This window comes from Seriola dumerili, unplaced genomic scaffold, assembly GCF_002260705.1.
Source record: "Seriola dumerili isolate Sdu_G_001 unplaced genomic scaffold, Sdu_1.0 BDQW01000413.1, whole genome shotgun sequence".
NCBI classification, from domain to species: Eukaryota; Metazoa; Chordata; class Actinopteri; order Carangiformes; family Carangidae; genus Seriola; species Seriola dumerili.
Window position 1 is genome coordinate 142,742 of NW_019174668.1, and position 15,001 is coordinate 157,742.

The 15,001-nt window shown below is 40.2% G+C and overlaps 1 protein-coding gene across 1 annotated transcript in view; it reads right to left on the reverse strand.

Moving 5' to 3' along the window:
• Nucleotides 1–1,247: 1,247 nt before the first annotated feature.
• cntn5 (contactin 5) overlaps nucleotides 1,248–15,001 on the reverse strand; it is a 58,408-nt gene continuing 44,654 nt past the window's right edge. The window contains exons 14-23 of the mRNA XM_022761516.1: nucleotides 14,395–14,553; nucleotides 12,302–12,451; nucleotides 11,340–11,410; nucleotides 5,308–5,542; nucleotides 5,110–5,219; nucleotides 4,775–4,961; nucleotides 4,530–4,642; nucleotides 3,502–3,670; nucleotides 2,880–2,979; nucleotides 1,248–1,329 (exon numbers count right to left, since the gene is read on the reverse strand). Coding sequence (XP_022617237.1) covers nucleotides 1,248–1,329; nucleotides 2,880–2,979; nucleotides 3,502–3,670; nucleotides 4,530–4,642; nucleotides 4,775–4,961; nucleotides 5,110–5,219; nucleotides 5,308–5,542; nucleotides 11,340–11,410; nucleotides 12,302–12,451; nucleotides 14,395–14,553 — 1,376 coding nt within the window. The remainder of the gene's footprint in view (nucleotides 1,330–2,879; nucleotides 2,980–3,501; nucleotides 3,671–4,529; nucleotides 4,643–4,774; nucleotides 4,962–5,109; nucleotides 5,220–5,307; nucleotides 5,543–11,339; nucleotides 11,411–12,301; nucleotides 12,452–14,394; nucleotides 14,554–15,001) is intronic.

The window sequence follows — 15,001 nt, forward strand, 5'->3', positions numbered from 1 at the left end:
TCAATCACAGAGCGAATCCTCCAACAACAATGCCAGCGAGACAATTTAATACTTGACTTTTAAGTTTTACAAGGCCAAAGGACGTTTAGGAACGGATGAAGATAGAAGTGTATCAACTGATATTTGCTGGAATATCATATTTGAAGGATTTTAAAAAAAAAATGTTGGTGTAGACGAGTCACCCTCATTGTGTATATGGTTTAGGCTTCACAGAGTACAGTCTGAATGAAAAGGAAAGAGGAGAGAAACTTTACACAACACATGCTCTTACACAAACTCTTCATGTATGTCGAAATGGATACTCCAGAAATACTATTCTCAGCAGCACTGAGTGATTGAGTATATCCTTTAACTTGAAGTTCCTGCCTTCCTAACAGCAAGCGTCTGTCCTGTTGAAGTGTCCTTGGAGCGGAGATGTTGAATCCTTCAGCTTCAGGGTTGCTGTTATATAGTACGTGTGTTATTAACCCTATCAAGTGAAGAGGTTTATTACATTTCATTGTAGTGTGACCTCTTAAGCCTGGAGCTTATACTCATATACTCATACTGATGGTAAATACTTTTCATAGAACCACTTTTATATTCAGTCTGTAAAAAAACAAAACAGAAAAAATTTAACGGTGTCCCACAAAATATATTTTCTATGAATAATATATTTTCTTATAAAAAAATATAATTAATAAAGCAGTTGGGGTGATCTCAAACTGTACAAGTGATTATTTGTTGATTTCAAGCAACATAAATAGCCCTGAAATAATGTAATATAGCACACTGTAGATAACTAAAAGTACAGTATATCCCAGCACACACTGTTGTGCACAGACCCACACGGATGCGGACATTAACCTAGGTGGAGTTCATGTTTTAACTGCTGACACTATAGCTTCTGGCTCTTTGAACCAAATGGGTCCCCTTGCAGGATACATAATCCATTATCATAAATCAGATGCGCCAACACAGACAGGTGCTGCATGAATAATTAAAGGTCGGTACATTAGCACTTGTGTGGAGGTATGTGTTTGAGCCGACGTTATTGAACGGGCTAAAAGCGCCGCAAAACCCCTCCATCCACATTAAACAGCTTAATGCTTTGCACTACAGACGGAAATGATGTACAAGTTGGAAAGAGGAGCCCAACCTCACACCCTCCTCCCTCTGAATGAAACCCAAACACAGAGGTCTGTGTCGGTGGGATACACACAGCTTGGAGCAGTGTTCGTCCTCTGTTCTCCTGTGTGGTCCTATCTCTAGTGGTTGAGCTGGTAGCCTTGTCTGAACCTGAGCGGGTGAGCCAGGTTACTCTGACTGTGTAATGGAGAGTCCAGGGAGCTGGAGGCAGAGCAAGCAAAAGGTCTGCTCAAGCAAGGAGGCTTTAGGACTACAGATCTCCATTCTAACATTAATTACACTTGAGGCAAATTCATTTGGATTTCTGCCCAGTGAGAGATAAGCTTTTACTGCAGACAAGGCAAGAATGGAGCCTGAGAGGAAGGAGAGATACTCTTGATGCTGCCCTATTTGGCTCTGCAGTGGTTCTTTTATCACAGAAAGTTTTGTGGCTTGTAATGCCACGTGTGTGGAATTCAATCAACCTGTAATTTACATAACACACGGCAAGGTGCAAAACTCTCAGAGTGCAGAGCTGTCTGATAGACCAGCCACACTCCAACAATTACAGATACAATATAGAATGAAAGTGTTGTAGTGAACTTGTTTTGTGTAGAGTGAAATATCTGGAATGCATTATAGCGCTTAAGTTGATTAGTTGATCAACAAAAAATGTAGCAAACATTTTTATTATCCATTAATCATCGGCTATCTATCAGGCAATCAAACCCTATGTGAGAATTGTTTTATTTGATTGTAAATTAAATATCTTTGGCTTTAGGAAACAGAATGGGCATTTTTCTTCTTCTGACATCGTATAGACAAAAAGATTAATTGGTTCATTATGAAATAATCAACAGACTGATCAACATGAAAATAATTGTTTGTAGCCTCAGTGCATCATAATAAATATTTCTTTTCTAAGAGTTAGAAATTACAAACACCAAGTATTTAAAAAATATACATCACATTTATTTTGTACTGACACCAAGAGTCCGTACAGAGTTGTCTTTGTCTATCGATGTGTTTGGGCACTACAGGTAAGTACCTGTTTCCTACTTCCATACATCCAACAGTCAACAAACTGTATCACCAAGCATTGCTTAATCGCTACCAAGAAACAGAGAGTTTGACATAGCTGACACACACCACTGTGTTTTTTTTTCTTTAAAGGTAACACAATGTACAAAAAGCAAGTCTGGAAATAGTAAGATTCTTGGTTCCATAAAAAACTTTTTTTCTCCTCAATGTGTGAATAAGAAAACAATGCACTTATCTCTACTGAGCTTCTGCTGCATTGCTTGTTAGGCAGCCAAGGGGTAAATTGATGCAGATAAGTAATGAAAAGAAACAGGCCGGCTGATCCCTGTATTACTACCACAGCAGCTTTCGAGGAATTGTTCACGCTCTGTAGAGCCCCAGAGCTGTAGGAGCCGTCTGGAAGTGGTTAGATGCCAGTCAATGAGAGGAACACATGATGTTAAAGTAATGATTAAACAAATCTTTCCACACAATGTACACTACAGTACAACACTACCGTGATGTTGGAAAGAACGGTGCAAATCAAACGTCCAGGGGCTCAAAAGAAACGGGGAACTAAAAAAGGATGAACTCTGAAGAGCCGTGTGTTAACTGGCAGACTCAACCCCCTTCGGCAGGCCTCAGGCCCTGTGAGATGGGTAAGGCCAAAGCAAGCAGGCAGTCAGAGGGAATGAGGGAGTGGAAGACCGGTGGCTCCCTCCACGAAAATGAGGACGGCACAGTGGCCTCACCAGGAAGCTGAAGGCACCAGAAGAACCAGGAGCAGTGCTGTCCATGTTAGGCTGGGTGGCAGACAGTGCACTGAGCACTGGTTGCTTTTTGCTCGAACACCTAAGAGAAGAGAGGGAGGGAGACAGGGAGGGAACAGGGAACACTGATGAAAACAAAGATGCTAAACAAAACGCCAGAACTGCATTCATTTTTAAAGCTAAATAACTCCATTGATATGAATGAGTTGCTCTCAGGAAGTTTGGAGCTATGAATAAATTGTGTTTTTTTTTATGTAAAAGGAAGAAAAAAGGAAAATGATGAAGAACAGGAAAACAGCGATTCATTGCCCATGAAAAGCTGCTTGGTCATGTTGTGTGCAACGACTGCAAACTTTCTGTTCGTCGTGTTGCTTAAGAGTTAATTGGCTGTGCAAGAGTAAGAAGGTTTGTGGGGGCGAGGTAATTATAACAGTATTAGCCAAGGAAAACTTGGCTGGCACAACAGCTGTGGTGACTCAATTAAGGGCAGAACACAAAGATTGCTACAAAGAGAAAACGGAATGCGCATGGGGATTGGATTTCAGAGGTCATGAAACAGAATGTGAGGCTGGGAGAGGAGGCAACTAACTATCTTGGAGCTTACCGGAGGAGGTGACAACTCGAACTTGGGAGCTGACCGCTCCCTCTCCCCCTTCGCTGAGGGCACGCACCTCAATGATGTAGGTGCCTCCCTCTGGCAGTGAGAGCATGGTGGAAGGGTTGATGGTTCTTGTCACCTGGTTGTGGCCCCTGCCCTCCTGTTTGAGTAACACCTGTAGGACACATGCACATTTATGTTTACAACATATATATACAGCTCATACTTATGACATATACAGTATATATTCAAGCAATATCACACGAGAGGGAGTCATGTTGTACTGAATATCAGTGCGGCTGTGATTCGGTCATAGGTACACATAACACATAAACATTTTCCTCATTTGCACAGTGCACACTATGTGCACGCTTGCTATTTTGTCTACACGTTCCTCAGGTGTGCGCTGAAGTATCCAGGCTTCTTCTCTTCATCTTCTTCTGAAGACCATACATCATTTAATTCAAATGTTATTTCTGGAAATATAATCATCTTTGCAAAGTTTGTTACAATTAAAGATAGATAACGGTCATTAATGTAATGCTAATTAACGGTTAATAGAACACCTGTAGATCGAGGGATACATGTAGTTAAAAGTCCCAGTGCTGTTATACTCTATATCAGCACTCATGGAATGACTCACGTCCAGTTATGTGTTTGTTATGTCCATGTGTGTGTGTGTATATATATATATATATATATATATATGAAGACACACTTAAAAGGCTTTGATTGGCATGAAACCAAAACATTATTTTGGTATAGATTTTTTTTTTGTGAGTGCAAGCTAAAGCATCACATTTCACAGAACCCTTATAATACATTTGTCAGTTTATACTGATTCAATCTCAGATTCTGATGTTAACTGATTTCATCAACACCTGTGTGATGTTTCGTTTCCAGCTGCAATGCACAGGTACTGCAGCTCAATGGCCTATTCGTCATACCAAATTGACTTCACATCCCTTTAGTTGCATTAATATTTTCCTGTTTTATGAAACTGAACAAACACGGCTTTAGCAATGGATCATTACCATGTACCCGATGACATCAGATTCATTGTCTTTTGCCTTCACTGGGTCCCAGCTTAAAGACACGTTGTTGCCCTCTTGAATCCACATGAGGTTGGCTGGAGGTTGAGCGGGGGCTGAGGAGAGAATACAGAACTTGTGAACTAGGTCAATTACTATACTTTTTAAAAGGGGATTTAGAGCAAACTTAACAGGTAGCCTCTGTTCCATATATAGTATTACATAATTAGTGTCAGTGCAGTACTCACGGGCTTTTCTGGTCTTGGCTGTGACAGCAGCACTAGCAGGACCCTGGCCGATGCTGTTGAAGCCCTTAACTGTGATGAGATACAGACTGTTGCCCTCTAGTCCTGTCAGGACCATGGACGTTTCATTTTTCACAGTTCTTTGTTTTTTTCCTGACTCTTCCTGCTCCATGTCTTTCCAGTAGCTGACCTTTAAACAGAAATGAATGAAAAAATGCTATTTTCAGACTTCTACTCATGCACAGAGGTATGCATGCTTATGCAAAATGTCACATACTGTATGTAAATGTGCAAATGTGCACACAAACACACACAACCACAGGCAAACTTATAAAAACCTCATATCCTCTTGGTCTTCCGGGACCAGGGTTGGGCGGTTTCCAAGTGACCCTAATTTCTGATGAAGAAATGCTGTGAGCTTTCACATCAGACGGAGCTTCCCTTGGTTCTGTGAAACGAGTCAAAACGTTGACAATCATACAAAAAGTATTCCCTCTGTTCTTTTTGAATCCCTGCAACCACACGTATTCACTCACCGCCTTCAGCAGAGTGGATGATGACAACCCTGCTGAACGGCCCATCTCCCTTATTGTTGTACACTCCCACCTTCACTTCAAAGGGGGTAAGGGGAGGGAAGGTCTCATCTCTGTATTTGTATGTCGTAGAATCAGCAGAAGTCACCATCTTCTCCTTCCAGCCTCGGGTCCCGTTGGCACGAAATGCAACAATATACCCGAAGCCCTCACCATTTTGGAACTCCTCCGATACAGGCTGAAAATATCACAGAGAGATACAGTCACCCGAGCGTGTCCTTCACTGAGATGGAAGTGCAAACCAGGCTTACTAGCACTAAAGCTCTGTAACTGATGGTGCATTATTTGCACATTTTCTCATTTGAACAGCTTCCTCTGTCCAAACAAGGGTTTCATTAGAATAGAAAAAAAAAAAAAAATCAAGCATAACTTTTTCCTCTATGGTTGTCCCGTATAAGCAGCTTTCAATATCCTCCCCATTTACTGTAACTGTCTGCCAGTGTTAATAAAGATGCAGTCAGTCTTCAGTAATAGAAACAAATCAGATCTGGCTCAGTTGTACCCATTATGTAGCTATTTATCTTTCCATGTCTGACAGGAGGATTTTGGGGACACGGGTTTTGTGTGCTGGCTTCAGTGCTTATCTATGGTATTCCTGAAGTGGTAAAACTGGGAGCTGTCTTCCACAGCTGCTCTGCGCTTAATCAAATCAAATGCCAATTTATTAAGTGAGCTAAAATTTAATTAAAATACGAGCTGCGGGGATTAAATCTTTGGCTAAATTTATTAAATGACAAACACCTGTACACCTGTTTTTGGCAACAAGTCTGCCGCTCACGAGGTAATGTGCTGATTTGCATAGGCTTCAAAAGAATATTGTCCCCTGAAGGCATCACCCAAATTAGCCATCTAGTCTACAGAGGGAACGGCGGTGGATGGAGGTGTAGTTCACATTTCATTCAACAACGACCAATCACCATGACTGCCTAATTACAGGGATGATTAGTGAAAATGAATTAGCTTCCATCAAAGCTATCATCAGAGCTGGAAATGGTTTTAAAGACATGCTAACGAATATAAGTCTTTTAAAAACAGCATGAACAAATTAGCTAGTTAAGTCTAGAAACACTTGCAGGTTTGGGAATTGAGATAGTCTCAGATAAGTGTGAGAGTGCCGATAATATAACTGAGGTAAGTCTTAGGGATGAAATTGTGGGGCCTGCTGGGCTCGGTGACGGTGACTGTGGGGGCATCACTAATGGTCCTCCCAATGGCTCCCCGAGAAAAAGCAGTCTCTCACCGTCGACTCTAATGAGACGGCTGAATGAAGCTGCGGAGACTGTTTAGTCATTCATCCTGCTTAATAACCCTGCCCACCATGGCCGTCCAGGCTCTGACAACTCTCCACAGATGATTGGAGAGGTGGAACTGCCATGCGCTCACATGCCTCGACTGCCAAAAAGGGCTAACATTCCTGCTCCGTCTCCTTTAATATCCATCTCCATTGATCACAGACGGAGTCCTGATTTATTTCCAAAAGCATTTAACAGAAAGGCGAAGAAATAGGGCAGAACTAAAACGACTTAAAATGCCAAGTAGCAAAAGGAGGACGCTGCATCTAAATAGAACATCACAGCATTGTCCAGTGATACTCTTGAAAACTGACAGACTTATTGATGGGTGATTACTTCTTGTACCCGACAATGGGCAGAGAGGAAGAATCCTTTTTAAAGGAGCGCTTTAATTATTCAAGTACATTCTGTACTTCAGATGTGAACCGACCCGATTGCAAAAAATGTCTGAATAATAACAACTGATCAGACTCAGTAAGGTTTACACTCAGTTTTCTGCTGAGGCCACTTGATGAAAGATATTGTTCCAGCCATGGAGGTTTGTAACAATTAAGCTGCAGATATATACAGTTTTCTTTGTCTTATAAAGAGAGTCTGTAAGAATTCTGGGTAAGAAACAGTTTCACTAAGAATGATATTTTATAATGACTCAAATTCATGAATGGCTTGAAAGGACTCTTTCTTCGGGTTTTATCTAACCAAGCACCGATCAGTGTTCTGCATAACTTTAAGTATGCCTTGATTGTTCTCCCAACATGGGGTCCTGTATTTATTCATAAGGAGGTCGTCATTGTGTTATACTAGGCAAGCTAATGACAGTTATAAATAGGAAATGGTCTACCACCAAACACCATCCCATCTGGAATGGACATTATCCCCCATAATGTGCCACCGAGGTGCACTTCTCCTCGTGTGAAGGTTATCTTCCCAGTGGCAGTTGGCTCCCATGCTTAATAACTACAAGAATAACTGTCAGTTGCTTCCACATCTGTTCACTGTTCCCCTGTTAATATATCCTTCAACTGATCTCAATTGCAAATTTTCAGCTTTGCTCATAGTAATTCTGTACATGGTACACCCTGAACCTGGCTGAGAGCCAAGCTGTCCACTTGGAAACAGTTCACACTAATATCCTCTTTACTTAGTGTGAGATTTATTACATTTTCTACAACCATTGTCAAGATCCAGAGTACAAACTGATATTTATAAACATCCCTGGATTTATTGGGAGCGACTCTGAGATTCAAGGTTAATCGTCATTGTGCCTCTCTGGTGGGACCAAATTTAAAATTCAGTACATCTTAATCACTTGCCCGGCTGATGCAGCTCTGTGTAATATACGGTTCAGCTGGCCTTCTTTGAGCTTTGTCAGCAAATTTTGCAATTGTGACCGAGTTGTGCCCTCAAACAAATTTCCAACACAATAAAGTGAGAAACTGTTTAAAATACAATGAGCTATGATCTTGAGGCATTGCTGCTGTTAATAATAAATCAGGAGTTTTTGCCCTGCTGGTAATGAAACTCTCCACAGCTAACAATACTTGCACATGTGTTCTATAGATCTAACAATGAGGAGAGCCAATTACATTTTTGAGCACATTTACCGGAAATGAGCGTAAATTGCTTCCCCAGAAAAGCTATAAATCTGTCAGTTATAATTATTTCAAGAACTGTATTAAGTAAAGTTGAGTCCAGGGACAATGTCGTCAACATATTATTTTTGTTGTATTAATTTGAAGAGGATCCATTTGTTATAAAATGCTCATATTGCATTATTTGCTGCTGCTATGTGCTAATTCTGCCTGCAATCAATAAAGTCTCATTTTTCTTATCTCATACAGGTGCTTCCTTTTCACAATAACTTGTGGAAAACCTTTCTGCACCGGTGAACTGAAGCCCTTTCTCATTTGATCTGTTCCTTCTTGGAAAAGTTGAAGCTAGCTCAACCTGCTCAAATCCTCCGACAAGGAGTTAAAATCGGGTGAATGCAAGTCAGAGAAAATCATGTCGAATAAAGCAGCAGATGGGTCTAGCATGTCTCCCCTCTGAAATGGAAAAAGGTCACTTTGCCCTAATCATGGGTGCTCACCTGAGCCCTTTCACAACTCACAGACCCTCTCTCCTACAGTACAGATGGCTGCGGAGACCATAACCCCACCTCTGTGTTATCCCACTGGATATAATGCAGATCTTTCTCCTGTTTTTCTATTCCACCAGGAAACCATGACCCTTAGGTCTTTCTCCTGTTTTTCTATTCCACCAGGAAACCCATGACCCGTAGGTCATGGGTTTCCTGTGAGTTCAATGCATCCACACCTGGGTTTTTCTTTTTATCTATTTTACCTGTCTCAACAGCTGTAGTGCTGACTTGTCTGTCGGCTCAAATGGACATCAACAGCAGTGACGTTACACTATCAAAGGGCTAAGTGTCATCAAGGTGGTGTGGACATGCTTTTCAGACTCGGAGCAAACCATTCAGCAACACATTAAGCCTTGCTTAATGCAGGGAATGCTGACCGAAGCCAACCTCGATCACAGCATATAGTAACTACTTTATTTAGACTGAAGCTTCTATCTCAAACACCACACTCTGCTAAATGCAACAATCTACGATTTTGCTAGTTTAACGTTTAAAGAATACTTAAAAACATTATGAACAACGCAATCAATAGTGTTTCTCCTCGATTTGAAGCTTCAACTCTTTTTCTACTTTATCAAAGTAAACCATCCACTCTTACCCAAACTGAATCACTTCTTGTGCACCACAGATTTTTTTTACCACAGATAGACCTGTGCCACACTGGTGGTTAAGAAAGTAAAAGTAAAACATTTTATCAACAATGTAGAAGTTGTGCGAGCTCAGCTGGTGTCAACCTCCTATGCTCAACTCTGCATCTTTAAATACAGCAAAGCCCTCAATACATCTGTCTTCCCACATTTAAGAACATCTCCAGACTCTTCTCATCACTTTCTCACTTGAGTTGTTGAAACTTTTCCTCTATGTTTTAATTAGATCCCACTTTGATGGTTCTGGGAATAGGAAACGCAGGTCCCCAGCACACACAGAGTCAAACTTCAGCTACTCATCATATCTCAACTAAAGTGAATGCAACTGGCTGTAGACTAATGCAATCATCTGTATATCTTAAAATCATTAAACCGTTTCCTTCAAGCTTAGGAACCACAAGGACTGGCGTCGTCCATCAGCCATGCTTTATCCCCCTTAATAACGTCTGACAAGAATTCCCAGGCAACAAAAAGTGAATTAATGAATTCCGCATGCAGCAGCAACCTCTACATGATTATTAAGTCACATTCACATGCAGGATTTATTACTTAGTGACAGTTAAATTCCTAAGGGGGCAAAGCCAAAGCTGTAGTTTGAGTACAGATGTTTAAAGTGAACCTTGTTTCAGTGGGCTTGTTTTTGCTCTTGGATTACAACACTGATTCTCAACCTGCGGGCTCACAAATGTTCTTAGCAGGGGGTGGTGATGATAAAAAACCGTACAAATTTATTATTACATTTTGGGGAGTAATACTTTCTCAAGTCAAACTATGAATATTTACATCTTATACGTTTCACCTCATATTTAATTATGTAAAATATCCTAAAAATAATCACCGTTCTGTGCTTTTACGCCGTGTGTTTGCAGCACTGCAGCCGCTGCTTTGTTTCAGAGGGTCACAAGCAGGAAAGGTTGAAAAAACACTGGCTTATAATGTGAATTGCATTAAAATAAACTCATAATTCACATAATGAAAAATCAGCATTCATATTTATTGTATTGTTTATTGTGTTGTTTGGGGTTATATGTTGACTTACACTAGTGATTACAATTATTATCTCTCCTTTTATTTTAGTTATTTGAAAGTAACTGATTCCAGAGCTTCTCCTCTGAAAGTTGGTAACATTTCTAGTAGTTTGCTTTAGGGTACAGAAGTCCTAAGTCTGTCTTTGACATGGTTCTGATAATGCAACACAGCCACACACTTCACTAGAAAACAGAGCAGTCTTTCAAATTAACAAATTATTTCTCTGATGCAGAGCATGTGGAGTCCCTTTCGTGATGACATTGGAGAGGCTTTTATCCTAACCAAGCACCTTTAGCAGTGTAAAATGTTAAACTAATGTAGTGACTGAAAAAAATGTATTGACTGAAATTACACCCATTTTTGCATTTTAATTACACTGCAGATGGTAAAGTTTCACATTCAAAATCTTCAAATTATACTGGAAACTTTAGTGAGCTCTGAATAATATTTATAATTTGAATATGAAATCCAGTATAACTAATGCAGGACCTGTGGCAGTTTCTGCCTCAGTTTCTTTAGAAAGCAAGAGAATGTTCTGTAATGTAAGCATCTTGAATTTCAAGGTCCTCAAAGGCCTCTCTCATACAGCTTCTGGATATAAAGTATATCATTATTATATTATTTCTGAGAAGTTTTTAAAAAACATTCCACAGTCTGAATGTCATGTCGTTGAGATTCCTAGATGCAACAGGAAGCTGCAAAGATTATTTTTAAGTGACAGTACACTAAATAAAAGCTTCCATTTGCTGTTTATTCAACAAAAATTTGAATTTGCTCAAGTGAAGCACCAGACCCACTGTGACATTTGTGTTTTTGCACATGTGTCATCATGCTTGTGCTACAGAGGGTGTTTGGCTGAGGACCTACCTCCCATGAGATGACCAGTTCATGCCTGCGGCCATTCCCTCCACTAACATTTGCGGGTGCCACTGATGGGACTGTGTGAAACAGAAAAAGGTTAACACTGCATCACTGACCAAACACTACAAACTCACTTCAACATGTTTTTGAAAACCAAAGAAAAGATGAAAACACAGAAAAAAAAAAAATGTAGTTTAGATTGAACTGATTTTGACTGATAACTACAGCGTTCATAATAATGACTAAAATGCATTTTGTGTGTGTGATCGTAACAGAAAACAAGATCGCTGTTGCAACGATGTGTGTTAAAATGTTACTGAAGTAAACAAAAACCTTTAACAGCACCAGAAAACATTAAAAACTGGGTTAGTGTGTAGTGTTTGTGTCTGCATTAAAAACACCCGTCAATCAAACTGAAAATGATAGCAGGTTCCAGCGCGGTGTTTTGAATTTCTTGGCATTTGGATCATGGATTGTAACTTTAAGGATGGATTAACACAACTGTGTGTTGATACAGTAATTAGTCTGTTAATTATGCTGAAGCGATAGGACAGATTAAATAAGCCACTTCCAAATGACCACTGACCTTTGTAATTATTACGTTTTATGGACGAGAAATGAGCAGTAAGTGAAGTGGAACGCTTGATCCAGACTGTCTCAGTGAATTTCTGCTCGCCATAAATAGTGTATTCTGCTGTGTCTTTGCCTCAGGGTGTTTAAGGACTGGCTGCTTTAGCTGAAAACACGGAACTTGTTGGAATTCATGTAAGCTGCTTATTTTCAACTTCTTGCCCAATTAAAATTGAGAATATTAACAATGGCTATATAACGTGGTCATGAAGTGCACATCAAGTCATCGGCTGGGATATGCACTCAATAAGTTGCTGGACTTTGGGTGATTACTGATGTCTGTCAAAATGTGACTTGAATCTAGTTTATTTCCAGCACCGACGGCTTAAAGGATTTACCTGCTTCTTTAGTCCTTACTCCTCTTGAAGGTGCACTGGGATCTCCAGTCCCAATTGCATTGCTGGCCACCACCCTGAACTCATATTCCACCCAGGGGTTGAGCTCCACAGCAATGGCTGACTCCATGTCCCCTGTCACTGGGTCTGGGTCTGCACACAAGAGTGTTGCTCGTGTATTTATCTATTCAGGACAAGCAGCACATTACAACTACTGCAGTTTTCTTCACCTTGTGAACAATATGTAAGACACTCAGTGGCAACTTTCATCTTGAGGGGTGTCTGACAGTGTTCAGATCCACACCGGGTGTTGAACAGTGAAGTGAAGAATCATAGACTTTTTAAAAACAAACTCCCCTAAATAACAATGCAGCAGGAAAACAACATACAGACAACACAGCCATGGAGTTTTCTAGGCTGAACATTCAAAAGTTCCTTGCTGGCCAAGGCAGTCACCTGACCTCAAACAACTGAGGAGGTGTTTCACAGCTAAAGGCCAGGCTGGAAAAAAGCAGGAAGTGGCTATGGCTGCAGTACAGGCCTGGCAAAACATCACTGTGGAACATAAATGCTGATGTCTGTGGGTCATGGCCGACGGTCAGTCATTAACTAAAGAGGATTATATATGATTAAATATGATGACTTTATATGATGATGTCAAGATTGTGTTAACTTTCTGTTCTCTGAAATTGGGAGATAATTGGGAGATAATTCCTAAGAGCTGAGATTTGACACTTCAACCTCACAGCCATTGTTTCATTTCAGATCCAATGTGCTAGAGTACAGAGCCAAAAAAGCAAAACAAATGTAACATTGTCTTCATTCTTATGGACTGCACAGTATTACACCTCCCATCCAGATTCACTGTGATTTGGCATATTTTTTTACAGCGGGTGGTGATGATACACAGTTTTCTTGAAACCTAGTGCATGATGTTTTGATGCCTTTGAGAGCTATGTAATTATAAATCGCATCCTGTGACTGAAAAAAAAAACCTATGAATGTATTTTGAACTGAATTACAAGCAGGTAACACAACTAATCTGGTTTCTTCAGGGCTGCCATAATCAAGCTTTGTCAATATTGATCCTGCAACAACAAACAAACATTGACTGAAAGCATATCCATGTCATAAATGAACCAGAGGTCTCTCTATACTAACTAAAGCAACATTCAGTGAAGCAGTGAAGCTTACATTCTTATCATCCGGAGCAGCTCACAATGAGACCACTCTGTCAAGCAAGCTGCTCTTCAAACATGAGCCGATAACTATGTTTGCAAGGAGTGGGAGTTAAAAGCCCAATCCCCTTTATGCTAATCTTAACAAGTTCAACACTGACAATACATCACAGACTCCTAATTGTGCTTTATCAAATTAAATGTGGTTGAACAGGCTTGATATGAGAGGAATGTATACAAAGTATGATTTATATATCTGTGGGGATGAATCATTATCACACCTTCAACTCTGCTTTTATTACCACATGGCATATTAAGATGAATTACACACAATGCTTAGCAAGAATTCATCCTTTAATACTAAGTGATAGTAATTAATGGTTTTTCTGTCAAGGTACAGAAAAAGGAGCTATTTCGTTTTTAAGCAGCAGAAGTGCATTTATACTAAATGAACATGGATAAGTGTTATAATTCAAGCCCAAAAGGTTAATTTCCCCACTAACTGCTGATATGACACCGAATAAAATTCAAACCAATGACATTTGATATAAGCTCAAATTACTTTTTGCTAAGCTCCTCTGAACAACAGCCAAGTTCAAACGTTAAACGACAGAATTGGAAATTTCAACTTCTTAAACAGGCGTCTGAGAATAAAGCCTCAGTTAGAGTTTTGTCCAGAGCCAGTGTACAACACTCGACCCGTTACTTTATCGATGAGATTTAAAAGTCTGATTGCGTTAATATGTAAAAGTAAATTGCCATAACAATTTTTAATTATGTTACTTGAAAACAGTAACCTTGTTCTAGTTGGGCTGATTCACTATCTCTGCACATGACTTTGGGCAGGATTAAGGCCTTTATATGGCCCCACATTAACCTCCCAGAACTAGGGGCTGCAATTTGCTCCTTATTGATTACCTGTTTTGACAGTTTGCCAGCCTAATGAAAATGGGCTGCGGGCCTGTAAATTATAGGTGCTGATAGGGCTGTGGTTGTCTAGGCCACGAGTCCAGGACAGGGTGGCTGTGGTATCTGTGATCTCCTCCACTATCACCACTCCAGGGGGTCCAGGAGGACCTAAAAAAAAAGGATAGGAGACACAAATTAAATTGCAGGTTTGAAACGTTGAACCACCACAGCATCAAATATGTCAAGACAGAAGGGAAAAACAAAAACAACCTCTGCTGCCGTTTGAATGAATTCTAAACTGGTCCATATTGTGATGTCTTCATCATGCATAGTCTCTATTAGATACACTGATGCATGCAACCATGCAAGCATTAAAAAGGATGTGCAGCTGTGTGCATGTGGTGACAATATCAATTCCCTGTTGTAATCTTTGCACAAACAAACAACAGACAAAAACACGACATACTAAACTGAACCAGGATTCGGGCTGACACAGATCTGCTGCCAAGGATTTCATGCTGATTAAGGGATATTGAAGCTTTCTTTTTTGGGGCTTCGGAGGCAGTTTGCCAGTTCTGCTGTGCATGACTGTGTGCTAGACCTTCCTGTGTTTTAA